This window comes from Ovis aries, chromosome 10, assembly GCF_016772045.2.
Source record: "Ovis aries strain OAR_USU_Benz2616 breed Rambouillet chromosome 10, ARS-UI_Ramb_v3.0, whole genome shotgun sequence".
NCBI lineage: Eukaryota > Metazoa > Chordata > Mammalia > Artiodactyla > Bovidae > Ovis > Ovis aries.
In genome coordinates, this window is record NC_056063.1 from 20,740,723 (window position 1) to 20,764,728 (window position 24,006).

Sequence of the window (24,006 nt, forward strand, 5' to 3'; positions counted from 1 at the left end):
TTATTCATTTGTGAGTTAATATCAATATGGACTTGTAGGTTGTTTTATCCAGTGAGTTAAATTACAATATTCTGTTCCTCATATTGTCCCAGAAGGGTCACTGAGAGTCCCTTCAAGCTGGCCTCTATCTTTTTGCTATGTTTCCATCATTTTTAAATACTTCATTATTTCTTTTGCAAGAGGGTATCCCAGGCTCTTTGTGTATTTTCCCTAACCAACCCCTGGAATCAGCCTCTTTCCTAAGGAGTCAGGTTCCTTTTAGAAAAGAATGGTGTTTAGAAACCAAGATCCAGGCGAGAGGTGTGCTCGTCACGATGAAGAAGTTCTCTTCTGTTCACTGAGAACAGAATCATAAACGGGTATTGAATTTTTGTCAAATAATTTTTCATCATCTATTAATGATCATACAATGTTCCTTTAGTAAAGGAATATCTTTCCGTAGGGCTACCCAGGTGGAAAAGAACCTGCGTGCCAATGCAGGAGACGCAGGAGAATGTGGATTCCATACCTGGGTCAAGGAAGACCTCCTGGAGGAAGAAATGGCAGCCAATTCCAGTATTCTTGCTTGGGAAATCCCAAGAACAGAGGAGCCTGCCCATGGTGAAGAGGAACTAAAGAGCCTCTTGATGAGGGTGAAAGAGGAGAGTGAAAAAGCTGGCTTAAAACTCAACATTCAAAAAACTAAAATCCCATTACTTCATGGCAAACAGAAGGGGGAAAAGTGGAAACAATAACAGATTTTATTTTCTTGTGCTCCAAAATCACTGTGTGTGGTGACTGCAGCCAAGAAATTAAAAGATGCTTGCTCCTTGGAAGAAAAGCTACGACAAACCTAGACAGCCTATTAAAAAGCAGAGACATCACTTTGCCAACAAAGGTCCACCTAGTCAAAGCTATGGTTTTCCCAGTGGTCGTATATGGATGTGAGAGTTGGGTCATGAAGACTGAGTACTACAGAATTGATGCTTTCAAATTGTGCTGGAGAACCAAAACTCTTGAGAGTCCCTTGGACAACAAGAAGACCAAACCAGTCAATCCTAAAGGAAATCAACTTTCAATATTCATTGGATGGACTGATGCTAAAAGCTGAAGCTCCAATACTTTGGCCAATTGATGGGAAAAGCCAACTCATTGGAAAAGACCCTGATACTGGGAAAGATTGCAGGCAGGAGAAGGGGGCCACAGGATGAGATGGTTGGATGGCATCACCAACTCAGTGGACGTGAATTTGAGCAAAATCCAGGAGATGGTGGAGGATAGGGAAGTCTGGTGTGCTGCACTCCATGGGGTCAGGGTCAGACACGACTAAACAACTGAACAACAACAACATCTTTCAATATGTGAAATATAATGATTGATTTTTGAATGTTGACTTTACATTCCTGGGATAAACTCTACTTGGTCTTCTCATGTTTAGTATTGTGTTTTACTGCCCAATATTTTGTTAAGGATTTTTGTATCTCTGTTCCTGAGGGATATTGGTCTAGTTTTCCTTATTTGTAATGATTTTGTTTAGTTTTGGTACCAGAGTAATAGTAGCTTTATTAAATGAGGTGGGGAGTATTATCTCATCACCTGTTTTCTGAAAACGTTGTGAGATTAGTATTGTTTTTATGTTGGACATCATTCACCAATAAAGCCATTTGGCCTGTGATTTTTATTTTTTCTGAGAAATTTTTTTAATTACTAGTTCAATTTCTATACTAGACATAGAACTATTCTAATTTTCTCCTTTTTCATGTGCCAGTTTTAGTAATTTATGTTTTTCAAGAAAGATATCTATTTCATTTAGTGTCAGATTCATTGGCATAAGTTGCTTTTTATATTTTTATGTCTGTGAACCTGTAGTGATAGTCCTTTCTTACCTGCTTTGGTTATTTGTGTCTCTGTTTTCTTGATTATTCTCATCAAACTGGGAAAATTTCTAGCCAGTATTTCTTTAAACACTATTCTGATCTTCAGCTGTGCCCCTTCTTCTCTTCACCCCCTTGGTTTTTGGGACTCCAATCACAGGTATGCTAAACTACTTGATGTCCCATAGATCCTTTCCTTGATTTTTCTTCATTTTCAATTTTACTTTGACTTTAGCATTTCATCTGCTATTAACGTCAGCTAGTGAATTTGTATTTCATATATTGGAATTTCTTCTCTAGATGTTCCTTTTTTTTTTGTATCTTCCCATTTCTCTCCTCATTGTGTTTTCTTTCAGATAGTTTGTTATAGTTACAATACGTGTGTGTTAAGTCACTTCAGTCATGTACAACTGTGTGTGACCCTGTGGACTGCAGCCTGCCAGGCTCCTCTGTCCATGGGATTCTCCAGGCAAGAATACTGGAGTGAGTTGCCATGCCCTCCTCCAGGGGATCTTCACAACCCAGGGATCAAACCTGTGTCTCTTATATATCATACATTGGCAATAGCTGCTTAAATCGATGACATTTCTGTGTTTATTTCTTTCTTCTCTTTTGTCTTTATCTTTTGAAATAATTTTAGACTTATAGAAAAGTTGCAAAAAAGTAGAGAATTTACATATTCCCTTTACCCAGCTTCCTCTAACCATAACATCCTATGTAACCAGTACAGTTAAAACCAGGATCCTTACAGTAATACAGTTCAGTCACTTAGTCATGTCTGACTCTTTGCGATCCCATGGACCGCAGCACGCCAGGCCTCCCTGTCCATCACCAACTCCCAGAGTTTACCCAAACCCACATCCATTGTGTCGGTGATGCCATCCAACCATCTCATCCTCTTTCGTCCCCTTCTTCTCCTGCCATCAATCTTTCCCGGCATCAGGGTATTTTCCAATGAGTCGGCTCTTCACATCAGGTGGCCAAAATGTTGGACTTTCAGCTTCAACATCAGTCCTTCCAATGAACACTCAGGACTGGTCTCCTTTAGGATGGACTGGATGGATCTCCTTGCAGTCCAAGGGACCCTCAAGAATCTTCTCCAACACCACAGTTCAAAGGCATCAATTCTTTGGCACTCAGCTTTCTTTATATTCCAACTCTCACATCCATACATGACTATTGGAAAAACCATAGCTTTGATTAGAAGGACTTTGTTGCAAAGTAATGTCTCTGCTTTTTAATATGCTGTCTAGGTTGGTCATTACTTTCCTTCCAAGGAGTAAGCGTCTTTTAATTTCATGGCTGCAGTCACCATCTGCAGTGATTTAGGAGCCCAGAAAAATAAAGTCAGCTGCTGTTTCCACTATTCCCCATCTATTTGCCATGAAGTGATGGGACCAGATGCCATGATCTTAGTTTTCTAAATGTTGAGCTTTAAGCCAACTTTTTCACTCTCTTCTTTCACTTTCATCAAGAGGCTTTTAGCTCCTCTTCACTTTCTGCCATAAGGGTGGTGTCATCTGCATATCTGAGGTTATTGATATTTCTCCCGGCAATCTGGATTCCAGCTTGTGCTTCCTCCAGCCCAGCATTTTGCATGATCTACTCTGCATATAAGTTAAATGAGCAGGGTGACAGTATGCAGCCTTGACGTACTCCTTTTCCTATTTGGAATCAGTCTTGTTCCGTGTCCTGTTCTAACTGTTGCTTCCTGACCTGCATACCAATTTCTCAAGAGGCAGGTCAGGTGGTCTGTATTCTCATCTCTTGAAGAATTCTCCACAATTTATTGTGATCCACACAAAGGCTTTGGCTTAGTCAATATAGCAGAAATAGATGTTTTTCTGGAACTCTGTTGCTTTTTCGATGATCCAGCAGATGTTGGCAATTTGATTTCTGGTTCCTCTGCCTTTTCTAAAACCAGCTTGAACATCTGGAAGTTCATGTTTCACATATTGCCAAAGCCTGGCTTGTAGAATTTTGAGCATTACTTTACTAGCGTGTGAGATGAGTGCAATTTGTGTGGTAGTTTGAGCGTTCTTTGGCATTGCCTTTTTTGGGGGATTGGAATGAATACACGTTTTTCAGTCCTGTGGCCACTGCTGAGTTGTCCAAATTTGCTGGCATATTGAGTGCAGCACTTTCACAGCATCATCTTTCAGGATTTGAAATAGCTTAACTGGAATTCCATCACCTCCACTAGCTTTGTTCGTAGTGATGCTTCCTAAGGCCCACTTGACTTCACATTCCAGGATGTCTGGTTCTAGGTGAGTGATCACACCATCGTGATTATCTGGGTCGTGAAGATCTTTTTTGTACAATTCTTCCGTGTATTCTTGCCACCTCTTAATATTTTCTGTTTCTGTTAGGTCCCTACCATTTCTGTCCTTTATTGAGCCCATCTTTGTATGAAATGTTCCCTTGGTATCTTTAATTTTCTTGAAGAGATCTCTAGTCTTTCCCATTCTGTTTTTTTCCTCTGCTTCTTTGCACTGATCACTGAGGAAGGCTGTCTTATCTCTCCTTGCTATTCTTTTGGAACTCTGCATTCAAATGCTTATATCTTTCCTTTTCTCCTTCGCTTTTCAATTCTCTTCTTTCACAGCTATTTGTAAGGCCTCCTCAGATAGCCATTTTGCTTTTTTGTATTTCTTTTTCTTGGGGATGGTCTTGATCCCTGCCTCCTGTGCAGTGTCATAAACCTCCATCCATAGTTCATCAGGCACTGTGTCTATCAGATCTAGTCTCTTAAATCTATTTCTCACTTCCACTGTATAATCATAAGGGATTTGATTTAGGTCATACCTGAATGGTCTAGTGGTTTTCCCTACTTTCTTCTATTTAAGTCTGAATTTGGCAATCAGGAGTTCATGATCTGAGCCACAGTCAGCTCCCAGTCTTGTTTTTGCTGACTGTATAGAGCTTCTCCATCTTTGGCTGCAAAGAATATAATCAATCTGATTTTGGTGTTGGCCATCTGGTGATGTCCATGTGTAGAGTCTTCTCTTATGTTGTTGGAAGAGGGTGTCTGCTCTGATCAGTATGTTCTCTTGGCAAAACTCTGTTAGTAATACCATATTATTAACTAATCTCCTACCTTATTTGAGTTTCACCTATTTTTACACAAATATTGTTTTTCTATTCCAGAATCCAGTCCGTCCTTCCACATTGCATTTAGTGAGCATATTCCCTCTTTTTTTATAATTTGTCTCTCAGTCTTTGTCTTTCAATGACCTTAACACTTTAATAGTACTAGTCTATTGTTTTCTGACATTCCTCTTAATTTTTGAGATACCTTGAAATTGTCCTGATTCTCATGTGATCATTTCATAATACTAGTAATTAATGATACTAACAACAACAATTACTGTGTAGCTTTTATGTGTTTGATACTGTTCTGAGCATTTTACAAATAATAACATTTAATCCCCACAGCGTCTATAGTTGTAAGGCAGGGTGCCATAGGAGCCAAAGGGCAAAGGTTGCGAGAAAGGCTACTTAAACTCCTGGATTATCAGCCCTGCTGTAGGTAAGCTCCTTAAGAGCAGGAACTCTGCGCTATTCACATTTGGGTTTTTCCATAACATTTTATGGAAAAATCCAAACTTTGAGGCCAACCCAATACATGATAGGTGGGCAGGTTGAGTAATCTAACCAGTGTCCTCACTAATTGAGACTTAACTTTTTTCCCCCAAGGCTCAAAGTCATGATCTTGGTCTGTGTTGGTCTTTTAAAATGCCTAAGTTATTATATGGCCTTCTGTTTGGTCCTTGAACGTGCCACACTGTCCCACATCAGTGCCTTTGTGTGACCAGTTTATCTTGTATACCCTTCCTCCAGATCTTCACATGATTGCTCCCATCATATCCTTACTTCTTATCTCAGGCATCATTTTTTCAGAGACCCAGTTCCTGGCCTTCCTCCCTTGCTGCCAACCCTCCTACTTGTTACAGCTCTCCACCCCGTCTTCCTCCGCACCCTCCACAGAGCCTTGCCTGACCAGGTCACAGTCAATGTCCAAAGCACCTCACATGGGACAGCACAGAGTAGGCCGTCCATAAAGGCATGAGATAATCAGTTGATCAATTAATCAGTGTGAACTGAACACCTCCGAAAATGATCTGCTGTACAACATTGGGTTCCTTGACATGTTATGGCTGAACTTTGAAATTCAAGCTTGATTCTGATTAGTTTTCGGTGGCGTGCTTAAATTTGAAGTCTAAGGACATACTCATAAACTCCTTGTGTAGGCTTAGAAATGCGCGTGCTCGCTCAGTTGTGTCCACCTCTTTGTGACCCCATGGACTGCAGCCCACCAGGCTCCCCTATCCATGCAATTCAGGCAAGAATACTGGAGTGGGTAGCTAATCCCTTCTCCAGGGTGTAATAGAAATAAATAGGTATAATCATTAATCTCTGGATAAAGGGCTGTGAATTTTCTTCTGTCAGTTGATTAAACTGCTCTTACTGTAATCATTTTATCTGTCAGGATATCCACAGTTAGAATATATTGTTTATATCTGTGTTAGTGTTAATAAATTTTGCCTTTACATGACATTTAGAAATTATTCATATAAAGCCCATAATCTAAGTTATTGAAGTTTGAGAATATATGTGGTCTGCATACTCCTGTTTTCACAGAAGTTTTTTTTTTTTCAGCTTTATTGAGGTATAACTGACAAATTTATGTTATATATTTAAAGTGTACAATGTGATACTCTAATACACATGTACATTGTGAAATGATAACCACAACCAAGCTAAGTAACGTATTTATTACATCACATGTTTACCTGCGTGATGAGAACCCTAAAGGTCTGTTTTCTCAGCAAATTTCAAGTATATAATACAGTGTTATTAACTGTAGTCACTATGCTGTGCATTAGATTCCAGGAGCTTTAGATAAATGCTCACATCATGACTTAGCTGTCGATTAAATGAGAATTTGTGAAATCATCAACTTTGTCTTCCATATTTGAATTTACCTTTAATGTCAAGATGAAGATTCTTACTTGCAGTGTTGACTAGGCATTGACTAGTAATTGAAAAGTGAAATACTGAAGGGGTTACACATGCCACATGCTCTTTGGGGGAATAATATGAGAAACAAATCAGTGTGGGCTTATGTAAGCATGCCAGTACACACAAATAGACACGCTTATGCACACACCAGACTTATATACACATATATAGCCTATCCTTCTTTTGAATGTAAAGAATTCCAAACTAGAGACTTTTTAGACTTTATTACTCAAACATTGGGGTTCCATACCTTCCTCAAATCCTTTGGCGCCTTGCTTCTCTTGCCTACCTCATTTATCTTTTTTATTAATGTGCCAAGTTTGGAGAAAGCTTCGAAAAATTTCAGCCAACTGTAAAACCACTTGTGTACACACACAAGAGCCTCTATTGTTTTCATCAACCATATGCATTTCTGAAACTGATCTCAGATTAGCAGCATTCTCTCCTTTTTTGTGCCTGATTTATCTTCAGTTTAAATTTTCCTTGTGCTCTGGCCCTCAGGCTCTCTCATCTTCCAGGTTTGTGCCTCTCTGGTTCTGACTCCCGAGGAGATTCCCCTCCATCAGGTTTCACATGGATGCCAAGTGGGACTATGTTTCATCAGTTTGGATCTGTTTTTATTGTGCCACAATTTATTGCCAGGATCCTATTTCTCTTTTGGGGTGCCTTAGCTAGACACCAAGGCAATATGGAAATGAGGAACTAAAACGTACCCATTTACTTACTAAATGCACAGTGTCTATACTGCATGCAAACTTACAACAGTAACAGTAAACAGATGGAAGTGAGTGAAGTGAAAAATGACCAGCCGTGTTTCAAATTAAGTTTGCTTTTAAAAAAGTAAAATAATTGGTCTGAAAAGACCAATTAATTTAAAAGAACTGGGTTTATATTCTTAATTCTGCCTCAACGCTGACCTGTGGACAAGCTACTAGCTGGGCTGGCCCTCAGTGGTGTCTTCCGTGTGAGATGAGACTAGGCCACTGGGTTGTTTGATGTTCTGCGTTCTGCCTTGTGGTCGCTGGCTGCTCTGGAAGCCTCTTCTCCATACTGTGAGGAGGATGCTCTTAGATGAGCATCCGTCTCAGGCTCACCAAGCATCAGGCCCTCCTCTGAGCTCCTTGGGTGGATTATCTCATCTGTTTAGCTGGAAGGAAATACACCAGCGTGCTCGCTCTGGCTGTTGTGTTCCTGGCATAGATTTGTTTCTTGTCTTCATTTTCCGTAGATTACATTACTTTGCAGTGGAAAGAAAGAAAGCAAATTCTTGGAAAGTAATAATAAAGATCGACCACGTGTTTTGCTCTTGTAAGTGCTTCTCACGTGCATTTATGTTTTTAAAATCCTTCCAGAAACCATGTGGCAATTGGTATTATTTCCCCCGTTTTACAGTTGAGAAAGTAAGGTCACCTTATTAGCCAGAGTCACATGGCTAATAAATGGGCCAGAAGCTAAACTTAGGACTTCTGGCCCCCAAACCCTCCGCACCAAATTAATTCCCTTTCCCCTAACTTTGACTTTTGTTATATCCTGAGAAGTCACCCCTTCACCAGATTTGAAAGACAACCTCTTCACATAGGTTAAGATTGACTTTCTCGGTTCTTGCAGTTGGTTAAACTTAACTAGCTGCCTTGTGTCACGTTTTTTTGTTTGTTTATTTTTTGGTGTTTTGTTTCTTTTTGCCCAAACAGTCCTTTCTCCAGGACTAACCCACAGTTTGGAGCTCTCCAGATATCGCTGCATTATACAGTTGGAGAAGGAAATGGCAATCCACTCCAGCACTCTTGCCTGGAAAATCCCATGGACAGAGGAGCCTGATAGACTATAGTCCGTGGGGTCGCAAAGAGTTGGACACGACTGAGGGACTTCACTTTCACTTTCACTTTATACAGTTGAACCTCTTGGTGAGAAACAAGCAGCTCTGAGTCTAGGAAGGCAGGTGAAAGGCTGTTTTTAGTGTCCTTGGAAGATGCCCACAGGGTTTGACCTCATCTTATTAAGGAAGAAACGGTTAGATTCATACACCTTTTTAAACACAGATTTATATACTCCTTGGGGTCATTAGACTGATGAAAAGTACCTTATGTTTAATAGTTTTACAGGTTTTACAGCAACCCTGTATCAGTTAAATTCTTTACCACAACCGTCTAAGGCAGACCAGAAAGGGGGTGCATCCCTGTTTTATAGATGGTCAAAGTGAAGTCACCCAGACTGAGTGGCCACACCAGGCACTGTTCTTCCATTCTTAAGCCCAGCCCAGCCCTCTCTCTTTTTTGCCTCCACAAGGTTTTTGTCATTTTATGTACAGCTTTATGGCCATTTATCCTTCAGTATCTGAAGTAGGAAATGGCAACCCACTCCAGTATTCTTGCCAGGAGAAGCCTGGCGGGCTGTAATCTTTGGGGTCACAAAGAGTCGGACATGACTGAGCACAGATCCCTCAGGAGTCTGTTTTAATTGTGAATTTTGTCCTAAGAAAGGAAAATCAGATTTAATCCTGCTTCTGTTCCTAATGAATTCTGCAGGTCACTTTATCCTCAGCAGCGCTGAGCCAGAATTCAAGTAAAGCTTCCACTTAGCCTATGCATTTGCATGTCAAGTCTCTAATTCAGCTGTCAGCTTTCTAGCAGTTACTGTACTTTGGTTAATAAATGTTTGTGATGGTCTCACACTAATCAAGGGTATTTGAGGCAGGGAGGGGGCGGAGGGAAGCACCAAATTTACAGATAATCAGAGCCTCTTCACAATGTTAAGAGAACTGCTGCCTTACACATGTGTTTTGATCAGAATGTGTAAAATTAAAGTTAGTCAAGTTCTTAGTTCTTTCAAAAGAAAAAAGGAGCCAAGGAATAGGGCTTAGATTCATTTATTCTTTTAAGAGCCCCCAGCTTTGTGCCAGTGTTGTCTGGGCACTGGAAATGCAGCTGACTACATGGCAGACAAAAATACCTGCCTTCAAGAAGTTTTTGCTCTAGGGAGGTGGAGAGAGGGGCTGTCAGGCATTGCTGGGGGCTGTGGAAGATGCTGGACTGGGAGGTGGCCAGAGTCCTGGTGAGATCGGTGGTCAGGAAAGGTCTCACCTCTGCCCCATCTTATCCACATTATGGCATAGAAACTTGGCTTCTATCAACATCTTTTTTGATAACATAGCTCCACAATAATTATGTTTGACGTTTAGTCCTCAGAAACCAGCTTTCAGCAGTCACGCTTGTTCCATGGCATTCTTCAGGGGGATATTAAGGACGACTACTTCCCCCAGCAAGTCTGTATTCATTTCTTTTATACATTGGATCTGCATGAGGAAAAGAGAAAAATTATTTAAGAATTATCCATCTTAGAACCTTTTTTCATGTGTTTCTTGAATTTTCTTTTTTTTTCCCCGAAAATGAGGGTGTCCATTCCCTGAGTATGGGCAACCTGAATGTTATTTTGTATTTCACTCCCTTTGAACACTGGAAGGAATACTGGGTCTCACCCACCTCCTGCAGTCTAACATTGACCCTAGAATGAGGTTGTTAGATGGAAATCCCTTCCTTTGTCTGAAGGCTTCTCTCTTTTTATTTACCGTCTGAGCCACCATGGTAGCCCATTTATATGCATATATATTTATATATATACACATATATATACGTGTATATATATGTATATATATATGAGGAGGAAATGGCAACCCACTCCAGTATTCTTGCCTGGAGAATTCCATGGCCAGAGGAGCCTGGTGGGCTATAGTCCGTGAGATCATGAAGAGTCGGACATGACTGAGCAACCATCACTCAATATATTTTATCTGTTTTTTGGCTGTGCTGCATCTTAGTTGCTGCGCGAGCTTTCTGTAGTTGCAGCGAGTGGCGGCTACTCTTTGTTGTGGCGCAATGGCTTCTCACTGCAGTGGCATCTCTCGCGATGGTGCACAGGCTCGGTAGTTGGGGCTCCCGGGCTTAGTTGCCCCGCAGCATGTGGGATCTTTCCGGGTCAGGGGACAAACCCTCCTCTCCTTCACTGGCAGGCAGATTCTTTACCATTGAGCCACCAGGGAAGCTCTGAGGGCTTCTCTTTGAAGCCCAAGTGCACAGCCGCTGGTCTCAGGATTGGACCCGCCAGCCTCGCTTGCCTGTTGTGAAGGTGCAGGCGGTCCCCGGGGTTGCAGGTGACTGCGTCTCCTCACCAGGATACGTCTGCTTTCCTTTTCTCCCTAGGTGGCAGCACGAAGACAGAAAAGGGACAAGTGACAGCAGATCCACGCAAGGCTCTCCTGCTTCTCCTGTGACTTAAGACTCTCCCGAAGGGCTACATACAACTTCTTCTGCACTTTCTAGAAAATCACCAGATGCCAAAGGAAGCATTTTAAAGGACTAACCAGGAATGCTTTATTTCTATGAGCAATACCACTAGTCCCTTCGACCAGTGGCAGCTCCCTGTGGAGGCGACTGTCATGGAACTAGAAAGCACCCCAAATGTGAACCTGCCCTGAGGAATTCAGGCCACATCAGTGCTCTGCTGATCTACCTGCCATAAAGCTGTGGATTTTTACAGCCTGGTGCTTCAGATTGCAACACATTGGGAAGAGATGGCTCATTGTGAGTTTCAGGTCATTTCTTATGCCGGACCCCACTGACCTGCTCTGCTTTCCTGGGGTTAAGAGAGCACTTTTAGGTTGGCATGTGGTGACTGTAAGTACTAGGTTCCACACCAGAAGCTTTGACAAACCAAGTTTCTAGACTTATTTAAGAAAAGAAAAAAAGGGGAGGGGGGATTTCCCTGGCAGTCCAGGGGTTAGAACTTGGCGTTTTCATTGCTGTTCCGCGGGCTCAATCCCTGGTCAGGAAACTAGGATCCTGCAAGCCGTTCAGTGTGGTTAAAAAAAAAAGCGCCTGACCTTTCTTTACTCCTTATCAATTTTGGCAGCTTCTAATTCATAACAGTACCTGAACATGTGCATTTTATGATCTGCTGGGGTTGTAAACTTTGCTTCATTTTTAAAAGACTTGTCCAATATGTGCGTTATTATTACTATTTACAGTGAGGGCATAAGATACGGGGGAAAGTTAGAAGTAGATGCCAAAAAGTAATTTGGCAGAGAATTCTGTGCATAGTGAGTATGATTAAGGGGTGGCCGGAGGTTTTGTGCAAACAGGTCAGGGAGTTCATGAACTGGTGAGCTTGCTCTGCAAGAGCTGGAAGCCACGCGCGTGATCTTCATGCCTCAGACAGGACCCCAAACCTCTTCAGGAAATAATTTTGCTTCTGATTGTCTTCCTCCATCAGGTAAGTAGGTTCTGGAAAGTACGCTGTAATTTTTTATATACTTCTTTCACACAGGGACCTTCAACACTCCCAGACTTCTGGAGCTGATGCTGTGTGGTATTTGTAGGAAATCCGCACCTCCAGGGGCTTCCCTCAGAGCTCAGTCCGTAATGGGTCTGCCTGCAACGTAAGAGACCCGGGTTCGATTGCTGGGTCAGGAAGATCCCCTGGAGAAGGAAATGGCAACCCACTCCAATATTCTTGGCCTGGAAAATCCCATGGACAGAAGAGCCTGGCAGGCTACAGCCTATGGGGTCGCAAGTGTCGCACATGGCTGAGCAATTAAGCACACACACACTCATCTCTAAAAACCCAGTTCCAGAAGTCCGTTGTGGAATTCAGGATGTATGTACCACAGGCTTCCAAGAGGGGGCGCTCAATAGAACTCATCTATTTGATAAGCCAGACCATGTGGATAAGAGTCAAGAGCCTAACATACAGTTTAATACACAGTTGTGGAGTTAAAATCCAGCTTTTCTGCCCTCTCCTTGCACAATCCGAAACTCTGTTCTTGGAGGTAGGTGGCAATATATTTTGGCCCCAAGTTTCCTTCTCTAGCAGACGGTAACCAAATGACTCTCCTCTCCGGTGGGAACTGAAGTCCCCCATCCCACCTGCCGGACCTCCAGCTCTGTGGTGTGTACGAAGCACCTGCTTTCCTTCCAGGCCTCGGAACTTGGGGACGTGCTGCCCAGGGGGTGCCCACGTGCCCAGCCCCCCAATAAAGACCTGAGCCCAGAGTCTCCGGTGGGCTCCCAAGCGGTCACCACGCGCCCGTGGCCGCACTTGGCTGTGGGGTGCGCTCTCAGGGGAGCGAGTGACCCCTCTCCGGGGGAGACAAGCCCGACGAAGCCGGCACCTGATTCCTCCCACTCCGCCTGTTCTTTTTGCTTGCAACTCGGCTCTATGTCCTCCTTACACCGCTGCATAAATCTCCGCTGTGAGGACAGTTGCAGGACTCCTGTGAGTCCGCACAGCAAATATTCGAATGTCAGAATGGTTTTGTTCAACACACCATGGTAACCCAGAACCCTGCACAGTACCTGACACCTCATAGATGATGAACTGGGCTTTCCCGGTGGCTCAGACAGTAAAGAATCTGCCTGCAATGCCGGAGACCCAGGTTCCGTCCCTGGGTTGGGAAGATCCCCTGGAGAAGGAAATGGCAATCCACTCCAGTATTCTTGCCTGGAGAATCCCATGGGACAGAGGAGCCTGGCGGGCTCCCTAGGGGAAAGTTAAGTCCATGGGGTCTCAAAGAGTCGGACTCGACTGAGTGACTAAATACTTTCACTTTTTCAAATGATTTACTACCTATTTTTTGAAACAAAAATGACCTCAGAAGCCAAGGGCTAAGTCTGTCCCAAGGAAATTCTCAAAAGAACTAAGAAATATGTTATCGACTACATTCTAATGACCCAAAGAAAGTACATACTTCTGAAAAAGGAAGAATAAAAAATGGTTCAGGAAATTTAGCAGCGTCAAAGCCTGTCAGAATGTCTTTCTCATGAAGATGAATGTTCTTTATTTGTGATGGGGGTGGGGGAGCCCTGGGCCAGGACCTGCGGCCTCCCTGCCCCGCCCCCGCCCCTGCCCCCGCCCCGGAGCAGTTTCCAGCTTCCCTGTCCCCTCCATCCCTCACCATGTCTGTACATTGTCAGCCAATTTGATCAGGCAGAGTGAAACTCGGTATTGGGCTCAGTGCAACTTTGGAATCATCTGGAACCTTTAAAAAAGACATGCTTGGCTGCAGCCCTAGAGATCTGGGTATAATTAGTGGGCAGCCCCTCCTTATACCTCCACTCCCCTTTCTTTCCTGCCTCCCCCCTATCTCCACCTTGACAATCACATTTCCCAAGGTCCAGGCTCACACTCAGGGCCAACCGATTCTTATTTTTGGAAGATTTCTTATAATTTCTGTTTTCTGGTCTTCTAGCTCACAGCCAACAGGCAGGCACAGGGATCAGAGGGAGAAATAAGTCCTTTTATCTCAATAGCACCCGGGGGAAGCCGCTAGGGCAAGCAGGAGAACTCAAAACTGTAAAAATCAGATCCGTGCCAGAGTGGGTCACAACTAAGGACATCTTGACAGTGCAGAACAAAGTCATTCCTGGGAACGGTGTTTCTAACGGTTCATGGCTGTCCCCTCCCCCCCCCCCCAATGCATGCTTCACTGACCTATGAAATGAAGTTCATTAATTTTATTTTGAATTTGTGATAAGAGCTCATTGTCCATGATGAGGGTGTACATGTCATTTACTGTCTCAAGAAAGTGCTTTCGTCCAGTGAATGTAAACCCATCCCTTGCCAGTCCTTCACTCTTCTCTGTGAAAGACAGCCAACCCTGAGATGCATCAGTGCTAATCGGCAAAGCTGTGACTTCTCTCTTCTTTGTAACATCCAGCAGGGCTGCTTGGGGAACCCAGTGGGGAATAAACTGGGTGAGGAAGGTTGTCCAGGGTCTTGAAAGTCAGCAGAAGAGTTTGGCTTGTCAGTGGATGGAAATGTAGGTTCTTGAACAGAAGAGAGAAGCTATAAAAAGATGGAGGGCTCCATGGAGAAGCTAGACCTGGGATGGAATGATTGGATTTAGGCAGGCACGTCCTAAGGCCAGGCTCACAGGAGCAGAGAGAATTAACAGTGAATGCACCTACTGTGTGGGCTTCCAGTAGGTGGCGCTATTGGTAAAGAACCCGCCTGCCAGTGCAGGAAACCTGAGACAGGTTCGATCCCTGGGTTGGGAAGATCCCCTGAGAAAGGAATGGCAACCCACTCAGGTATTCTTGCCTGGAGAATCCCCATAGGTGGAGGAGCCTGGCGGGCTACAGTCCATAGGGTTGCACAGAGTTGGACATGGCTGAAGTGACTTAGCACACACACACACCTACTGTACACCCACCTGCCCTTTGCTCAGATGGAAAAGTGGAAATCCCTTCAGAATATGATTTCAATTTTCTTCTGGATACTGTGGCCTAAAGGTGGAAATGCCAAGGTAGGTTGTGGTCATGACCTCTGCCCTGGAAGAGTCCGAAAAGGCTACTGAGGAGGCCTGGGAGGACATGGCCTGTCCAGGGGCCCTGGGGCCAGGCAACCCAGGTGGGACAGAAGCAAAGTCAGGAGACCTCATTTACTCAGGTGCTAAGAAAGGCTCACCTTTCAAAGCCCTCCAGTCGCTTTTACATTTTAACAAGGAGGGCAGAGGTGACAAATGATTGAGCAGGCACTAATCATTTTGTGGCTCATTTATCTCCCCAGCGAATACTTTTCAACACAAGCGTTTACATTTCCAGAGAATAAAGACTTGTAAAAAGACTGTTGGAGTTTATAGCTGCAGGAAACTGGCTCCCAGTTTGCTCTGCTGACAAGTTTATAAGGTCAAAGAAGTTCATAAGGTAAAATGAATTTCTAAGTAAATGTGTTTTTAGGAAATGAATTTTTTACCTTTTTTTAGAAAAAAAAATATCAAACTTACTTGCATTGATTTCATCAGTGAACAAATGAAAAGTGGTCAAAATGCAGTGTCTTATTTCCTTTAACATGTTCAAAAGCACCAGTGGGTTTGTGGATTCTTTTTTAAGAAATGATCTGGGTAAAATATACCTTGTGTCTTCAAAGGTATCTATTTGGTCTAGTTTTTAAACAGATGATTTGTCTAAATAATTTGGTAAAGTGTTTGTAAATGAACACCCTGTTGTTTATTTTCTTAACTTTTTATTTGGTATGGGGATATAGCCAGTTAACAACGCTATGATAGTTTCAGGTGAACAGCGAAGGGACTCAGCCATGCATATACACGTAACACGTATCCAGTCCTCCCCAAACGCCCCTCCCATCCAGGCTGCCGTATAACACTGAGCAGAGTTCCAGGTGCTGTACAGTAAGTCCTTGTTGGCTATCCATTTTAAATACAACAGTGTGTACATGTCCATCAAACTCCCTAACTATCCCTTCCTCCATCCTTCCCCTCTGGCAACCATAAGTTGGTTCTCTAAGCCTATGAATCTGTATCTATTTTGTAAATAAGCTCATTTCTACCCTTTTTTTTTAGAGTCCACATATAAGGGATGTCATACGATATTTCTCCTTCTCTGCCTGACTTCACTCGATTACCCTATTGTTTAGAGCACAGTTTCCAGAGCACCGGCCTGAATAACCAGAACCCGTTCACCTTAACACAGTCTGGATCTACTCATCAAGGAACCAGGAGCAGAGGGGATCTTGTTATTTTGGTTGCATTTGGGATTAGAAGCTAAGTCAGTACATATTTAAAGTATGAAAAGGCCTGGTTTTTAAATAACTGCCATGGAGATGAGAAGGAAGGCAGGAAGCAAGGGTCCCGGAGCCTGAGAATGTTCCCTCAGCCCATGCATGTCTTTACAGGGTTTACACACCTGTGCGAGTTGCTCTGGGAAGAACATTTGGCCATTTCAATCCTGGTTCTGCCATTGTAAATAAGTTCTCTAACCCCTTGTGCCCCTGTTATCATGCCTCTAAAATGGAGCTGGAAACAATATGTGCTCCCAGGAACATATCTAAAGCTCCTAGCCCAGAGCCAGGTCCTAGTAACTTCTCTCCACAAGTTAAGTTCTCTGCTTTCCACTTCAGAGCCCCAAGCTGCTCCCGCATCCAAGTAGCCTGGAGCCTAGACTCCACCGCTCAAGATTCGTGTCTTGCTGTTAAACCTTGGGTTGTCCATCCTGTCTGAAGTTTTTAGAGAGCCCTTCCCCTCACTGGAAAAATGAGGTCCAAAGGATAAGAAAATACCCTAAATATTTTAACCCTGAAACTGTGTAATCATCAGTTAATCCATTTCACCTGTAACCCGTTTTCATCCATCAAGGTGGTTTTAATTGTTGCTACAAGACTTGCATGTCCTCCAAGAAGTGTGGCGCCTAAACAAGGTTTGCCCAAGAGTTGTCTTCCAGAAACTTGGCTTCACCTGTGTCTAGTTGGAGCCAAGCCACTTAAGACTGGTTGGGACCACCAACTCTCCAACAGGGCATATGCGAGTGTCCTCTAGGTGACCTTTTGACGTCAGAGGGCCAAGAACCCCACGTTCAGGTCACTCCAAGTGCCTACATTTTTGAACTTGTGGAATGTGTAGCTTAGTTGCAGTTCCCCACCTTTTACCAATCACCTTGTCTCAAGCTCCCCACGTCCTAGACCGCCCAGCTTCTTTATTCTTTATCCCATAAGTCTCTGCGCCCCGAGCTTTTGACAGTCAAATTGGAGACCTCTTTTCTCAGTTGCTTCTCTGCTGCTGCTGCTATGTCACTTCAGTCGTGTCCGACTCTGTGCGACCCCATAGACAGCACCTCACCCGGCTCCCCCGTCCCGGGGATTCTCCAGGCAAGAACACTGGAGTGGGCTGCCATTTCCTTCTCCGGCCTCTCTGCTGCAGGCTTTGGCATCTCGGCGTTTTGGTTTGCTGGGCAACAGGGAAATGAACCCGGCTCAGCAACAAATCTACCTGAGGCTTCAAGATGTCTATATACCCTGGACAGATGAATCCTCTGTCCTTTTCTTTTTCTTTAAAAGATGTTGAGAGTTAGCTGCTTCAGGCCTTGAGGCTTTTCATGCCAGAGTTTGCAAGATTAAGATCTATGTAGTTTTCTGGTTTAAGATGAAGGAGGGGAGCTGTCTTTCTTCTTTGAAGTTGTAAAAAGCAAAAGGAAAACAAGAAATGAAGATTAAGTTTCCATTTTCAGGAAAAAGTAGGAGGGAGTTAAAAAAAACAAAGCAGGTGGATGGGCTAGAAGAAGCGTGGAGCAGTTAGGAGGGCGAGGAGAGGCGAATGCCTGGCCGCAGGTATCAGGAGCAGTCAGCAAAACGGCTTTGTAAAAGAGGTGAGGGACAGAATCAGCCTCCTGTTTACAGCAGAGGGACATGCACAAGCAGGCAGCAGAAACTCCCCTGGACTCAGTTTGGTTGTGTAGAGTAGAGGTGATGGGGTTTTAAAAATCGCACATTCGCAGGGAACGCCCTGCTTAGATGCAGCGGGGGAAAGGATGGATGCTTTTTGACATAGGGAACAAGCAGACTTGTGGACACAGCAGGTGAAGGAGAGAGCGGGACAAACAGCATCGCCGCATATTCACTGCCGTGTGTGAAGCAGCTAGTGCGAAACCGCTGCATAGAACAGGGCGTTCAGCCTGGTGCTCGGCCACCGAGGGGCTGGGGGAAGGGAGGTTGAGGAAGATCGGGGTGTATGGGACAGGGGTGTGGGTGGGAGGTTCAAGAGGGAGGGAATGTATGTATACTTACAGCTGGTTCACGTTGTTGTAGAGTAAACCAACATAACATTGCAAAGCAATTATCCTCCAATTTGAAATACATTAGGGAAAAAAAAAAAAGATGCTTTTTGAAAAACCCCATAGCTGCTTATCTTCACTGGCTGGGGAGAAGATATTAGTATCTATAGCCAGCATAAGGCCTTGGTTCATAACGACAATTCCTACTAGGCTAGGAGGTGATCTGCAAATTTCTGGTTCAAGAAAAACTCACCTGCCTCAAAGGTGAGACATCAAAAAGAACAAATCCAGCTTATTTCAAAGATATAAAACCAGAAAAGATCAGGAAAAGTAAATGGCAGATAAAATATTGCCAGAGAGCCAATGAAAACACCGTAAAATATTTTACTACAAATGTAAAATATTTAATGAAGCAGTTACCGCTACAAAAGCTGGGCACAAAACACAGACACAAGTCTATTGGTAGTGATAACAAGACGAGACAGTGTGTGAACTGGCAGGGTCCAGGGTAGAAATGGGAGGAAAAGAAAGAAACAAGGGTGAACTGGAAGGAAAAAGAGACAAAAAGAAAAGTTTAAGTAAGGAACTTAGAGAATCAAGATGAGAAAAACCAAGCAAAATGAAATGGATATGAGCATAGAAAAGATTTATTAAATAGGACACAAAAGGTAGGCATAATAGTGATATAAAAACCTGGTAATGTGTACAATTGAAAAAAAAACTTAAACTGATGCAAAAATATGATCAAAATATTTCCAAACGTGAGACTTCCCTGGCGGTCCAGTGGTTAAGACTCCATGCTCCCAATGCAGGGGCCTAAGTTCGGTCCCTGGTTGGGAAACAAGGATCCCACATGCCTTGGGTGCCCTGCCTGCCAAATGATAAAAAAACATTTTTTTTTTAATTACCAAATAGACTCCAGCAACTCTAAAGAATTAATGCAATGTGATAAAGTGGGGGTTTTTGTCAGTGCAAAGGTAGTTCTGTTACCAAAAGTGGGGTCGGGCTGCTCGCCACTCACAAGCTAAAAAAGAAGCAAGGTTGGTGGAAAGGAAAGTTTGCTTTATTTCGGAGGCTGTTGACCAGTTGGGGTGAGGGGGTGGGGTGGGGAACTCCTGGTCAAGGGCTGACTCCCCCACATAGAGACAGAACAAAGGGAGGGGGCTCCATGCAGAAGCAGCAGTCAGCTCTCGCAGTCATCAGCGGTCTGACCAGTGTCGCCGTGATTGTTTTAAGTACAGTTGCGGGGTTGGTTCGTTCCCATTTCCTTGAGGCTAATTCTTAGAATTGTGACAGCGTCTGTCTCGGCTCCAGCCTGGCCATCCGTGTCGTTAACTTCTTCCATCTGGTAGGGGTTTCAGTCTCCACAAGACAGCTCATAGTGGCTCAGAATATTCGCTCTAGCCCTCGAGAAGGAAGGTCCTTGACTTCACTTACTGACTAAACTCTTTTGTCCTGTTTGACCGCTTCTCTTTATTTCTGCATTTTCTTACTTCTCTGATTAAACTTGATTCTTTGGCTAAATTTTTTCCACAGACAAAAGGCAGGCTGAGGACATAGCGGAAGTAGACAGGGAAGGACCACAGGGCCCTGCTCTGTTTCAGTTCAGTATTAGGAAGTCTAGTTATATGAATTCACCATATTAATGATCAAAGAAAAATATGTACTAATCTCTTTAGATGCTTAAAAGTGAAATTCAGTGTCAATTATTGATGTAAATTCAGCAATTAGGAACAGATGTGTTCTTCCCTAACACAAACCAAATTGAGAGTCAGCGTGTTTAAAGGAGAAATACCAATAGCATTCCTATTAAAGTCAGGAATAAGATTTAAATGTTATAAACAGTTAGCAAAGAGAGAAATTAGGCATATAAAAATTGAAAAGTAATCATAATTTTTATACTTGGATAACTCAAAGGGATCATCTGAAGAAAATTATAAAAAGACTTCAGCAAGGTGGCTTAATAGAAAATCAATATACAATTTTCAAAGGCTTTCATGCATTTAAACAACTTGTTAGAAGATGTAACCCAAGAAAAGACTTTTTTATACTTACAGTAAGGAACAAAAGAAGTTAAAGTAACTGAGACTAAAGCTAAGAAGTGTTCCAGTATGTGTGCTGAGTCTTGTCCAACCCTGCGACCCCACGGACTGTAGCCCACCAGGCTCCCCTGTCCATGGAATTTTCCAGGCAAGAGTACTGGCATGGGTTGCCAAAATGTTCCAGATCTATATGAAAAAAGCTTTTTAAATTGATCCTGAAAGATACAAAAGCAGACTTAAACAAATGCAGAGGTACACCATATCCTTGACTAAAAGGAGTGAATTTCATAAAGATGTCAAATCTCCCTAAATTAAATGTCCCCGTGTATAATACTACCAAGATAATTTTGTAACTACAGGTATGCATAAGAACAAATTCCAAGTGGATCAAAGATTAAATACTAAAAGTAACAGAAATTTGGAAGACAAAATTCTTTATTGCAAAAATCAACATAAAGTTCAAAGTGGGAAAAAATACATGCACCATATCACACAGAAGTGATTTTCTAGAAACTGAGACGTAAAAGAAAAAGCCAATAGAAAAATGGGCAAGGAAATGGACACTAAATGAACAGAAATAAAGCAGATTGCAAATGCATTTTTTGACTCAGTTTCAGCTCTGGGAAATTACATACTTGCAACAGCATAAAAAGATATACAGGCAACAAGATTAACCATTGCATCTTTGGTTGAACATTCAGGTTGTTGCCAGTCTTTTATTTCATCGATGAGGGGCTAATTAAATAAATCACATGTACCTGCCTATTGTACTCAGTTTACCAACCGCTATGTGACAAAGACCTCAACATATAGAAGTTAGAACAACAGTGTCTTCTTTCCGCCCCATGGGTTGATGGGGCTCAGCTGGGAAATCTCACTTAGGTATTCTCATGGAGAACAGCTGGTAGTTGAGCTGGAATCATGAGTTCTCCAGTTTTCCCTGCCCTGTCTGAGGTGTGAGCCAGCATGGCTGAACTAGCTGGGGACCAGCCAAGCATCTCTGTTCAAGGTCCCTCCACATGGCTAGCTTGGGCTGCCTCACAGCATGCAGGTTTCAGGGGCATCAGACTTCTCCCCGGGGACTCCTGACTCAAGTGACGGGAGGCAAGAACAGACAGCTTCTTCACTCCTGACCTACAAACAGCCTCACTTGCACTGTATTCTGTTGGCCAAAGAAGTCACTAAGGCCACCACATATTCAAGAATTCACCTATCAGTGAGACAAACAATTGGGGGCCATCTTTAACATGCCACATGATGAAATCATGCATGCCTGCTAAGTCACTTCAGAGTCCAACTCTTTGCGACCGCAGGACTGTAGCCCCTGGGCTCCTTCGTCCATGGAATTCTGCAGGCAAGAATGCTGGAGTGGGTAGCCATGCCCTCCTCCAGGGGATCTTCCAGACCCAGGGATCGAACGCGCATCTTCAGCATCTCCTGCAAATGCATCCTTACTCACTGAGCCACCTAGGAAAGCATATGCAGTTATAAATCCTCTATATACCAACATGGAGACACTCTGGGTTTTGTTGTTGAGTGAAAAAAGCTAAGTGGAGAACAGCGTAAATAGTATCTTTTTAGTAACACAGGAAGTGGTGGGGAATACAAATGCCTCTGTGTTTACTTCTGTTAAAGAAATAAAGAGAACAATGGATGTGCAGGAATGGAGATAGAAGAGAGACCTCGTAATATACACCCTCTATATTATTTCGACTTTTGAAGTGAATTGACAAATAAAATACTCGGATCTTAAATCCAAAGCGACTCAACCTTGCTCCTTACAGCGCTGGAGCTACATGGGAAAGTAACATCCGGGCCTACTTGTTTTATAATCCTAGATATTTTCAAGGAATCTTCTCTTTCAGTTACCTTCTCTTTTAGTTACCTCTGAGTTGATAATTAAAATCAACTCAGAAAATAGTGCATCAGTTATGGCTAGTTACAGCTGGTAATATTGCCTACAAACTGTCATACTTGCAGTGGCCTGAGGTTATGACCCTTGTCCTTCATTGTCAACCCCAAACTATCCTTTAAAGTGCAATTTAAAATGTTAACATTGTCAAAGTGGAAGATAGCTAGTGGTGTGCTGGCTCACGAAAGCCATTCGTTAAATATTCACAGTTTCACAAGCCATTTGTTAATTGGTGACTTAACATCAACATGATGGCTGATTCCAGTATATAAAGAAATGAGTTTCAGGTTGCTTTGAGTGTTACAAGTTAAAAACACAGGGAAGCGTATCGGAGAAGGAACTGGAGGGAGTCCTCACTTATACCTGGAAATCAGGCAATGTGGCACATGAAAATAACAGTCTTCATCAGTGAGACAAGATTTCTACTTTTTTCCTGTTTTTGTAAGAAACCATACAGACGGGGGCTGGACACGATTGTTTTGAAAAAGTTAACTTTATGGCATAGTTAATGTACATGGCCCTGTGTTAGCATTATCTTGCTAGCATTATCTTGCTAATGATCATAACTTTCTGATGTAGGCAGTGTGATGGTTGCCATTCTTCAGAGAGAAAACTGAGCGTCAATGAGCAGCAGAACCAGAATCCAAATCTGGTGGCCTGGCTCCACTCCCCCTCACTTCAGTATCTCACTGAAAGCCCATTACATTATCATTTGGAAAACTCAAACACATAAAGGAGAAAAACAAAGTCACCCATAATTCTTGTTCCTAACGATGACCACTATTGACATTTGATCTAAATCAGAGGTTTCCAACCATTTCTCCACCCTGGTCCAGCTGAGAACTGTGACACTTCCATGAGTAACCGTGGCTCAGTCTAAATAGATTTCCTCCAGGGTACGAAGACTGAAATCTGAAAAATCCCACATTTGGTTTTTATGTGGTCTGCCCCGTCTCATTTTATTTCTTTCAATAAAGGGCATGGTTTTTCAAAGTTCACATTGCCCATGATCACGTGTGAAGAAGTTTGATATGTTTTTATTAGGATGGTTAATGGAAAGCTTTCCTGCACTGTTGCAGGCAAGTACTGATTTGTCGGTACTTTCATTGGCCAGCAATTTGCTTTACTTCTCTTAAGATGTTAAGGTGGGGACTTCCTGGTGGTCTGGTGGCTAGGACTCCACACTCCCAAAGCAGGGAGCCTGGGTTCAATCCCTGGTCAGGGAACTAGATCCCACATGCTGCAATTAAGACCCAGCACAGCCAAAAAGATGTGGTAATAGAATATGCACATACATAGAGTCACCATACATACGTTACCTGAGAGTTTGCTTAATACATAAATACACACACACATTTTTTGGAAGAGCTGGGTCAAAACCAATTCTGATTTTGCCAATCACAATCACTTTGAAATAGTCACAATCACAAGATTATAATATTTTCAAGTGTGTTAAAGAGAAGGAAAGGTAAAACCAATTCCTTTTTAATCAGAGGGTTTTGAATTGTTTTCTATCATCAGTTGATGGCCACAAATTTTGAATGGTTTTCTAAATGTGTTTTGATATTTGGGAAGCTAAACGGACTAATGATTTTATGCATGTGTGTAAATTTCTGATGCTC

The 24,006-nt window shown here is 42.9% G+C and overlaps 1 protein-coding gene across 3 annotated transcripts in view; it reads left to right on the forward strand.

Annotated features, from left to right (window-relative positions):
- RNASEH2B (ribonuclease H2 subunit B) overlaps positions 1 to 22,232 on the forward strand; it is an 84,404-nt gene extending 62,172 nt beyond the window's left edge. Inside the window, exons 10-11 of one of the 3 annotated variants that reach the window (XR_006060939.2) lie at positions 11,072 to 11,452; positions 12,195 to 22,232. Coding sequence is in view for 2 of the 3 variants with exons in the window: in XM_060394370.1 (XP_060250353.1) it covers positions 11,072 to 11,104 (33 nt within the window). In the remaining variant the exon portion in view is untranslated. Of the gene's footprint in view, positions 1 to 11,071 lie in introns of all 3 variants that reach the window. The other 2 variants (XM_060394370.1, XM_042254752.2) reach the window with 2 other exon arrangements.
- The last annotated feature ends 1,774 nt before the right edge of the window (positions 22,233 to 24,006 follow it).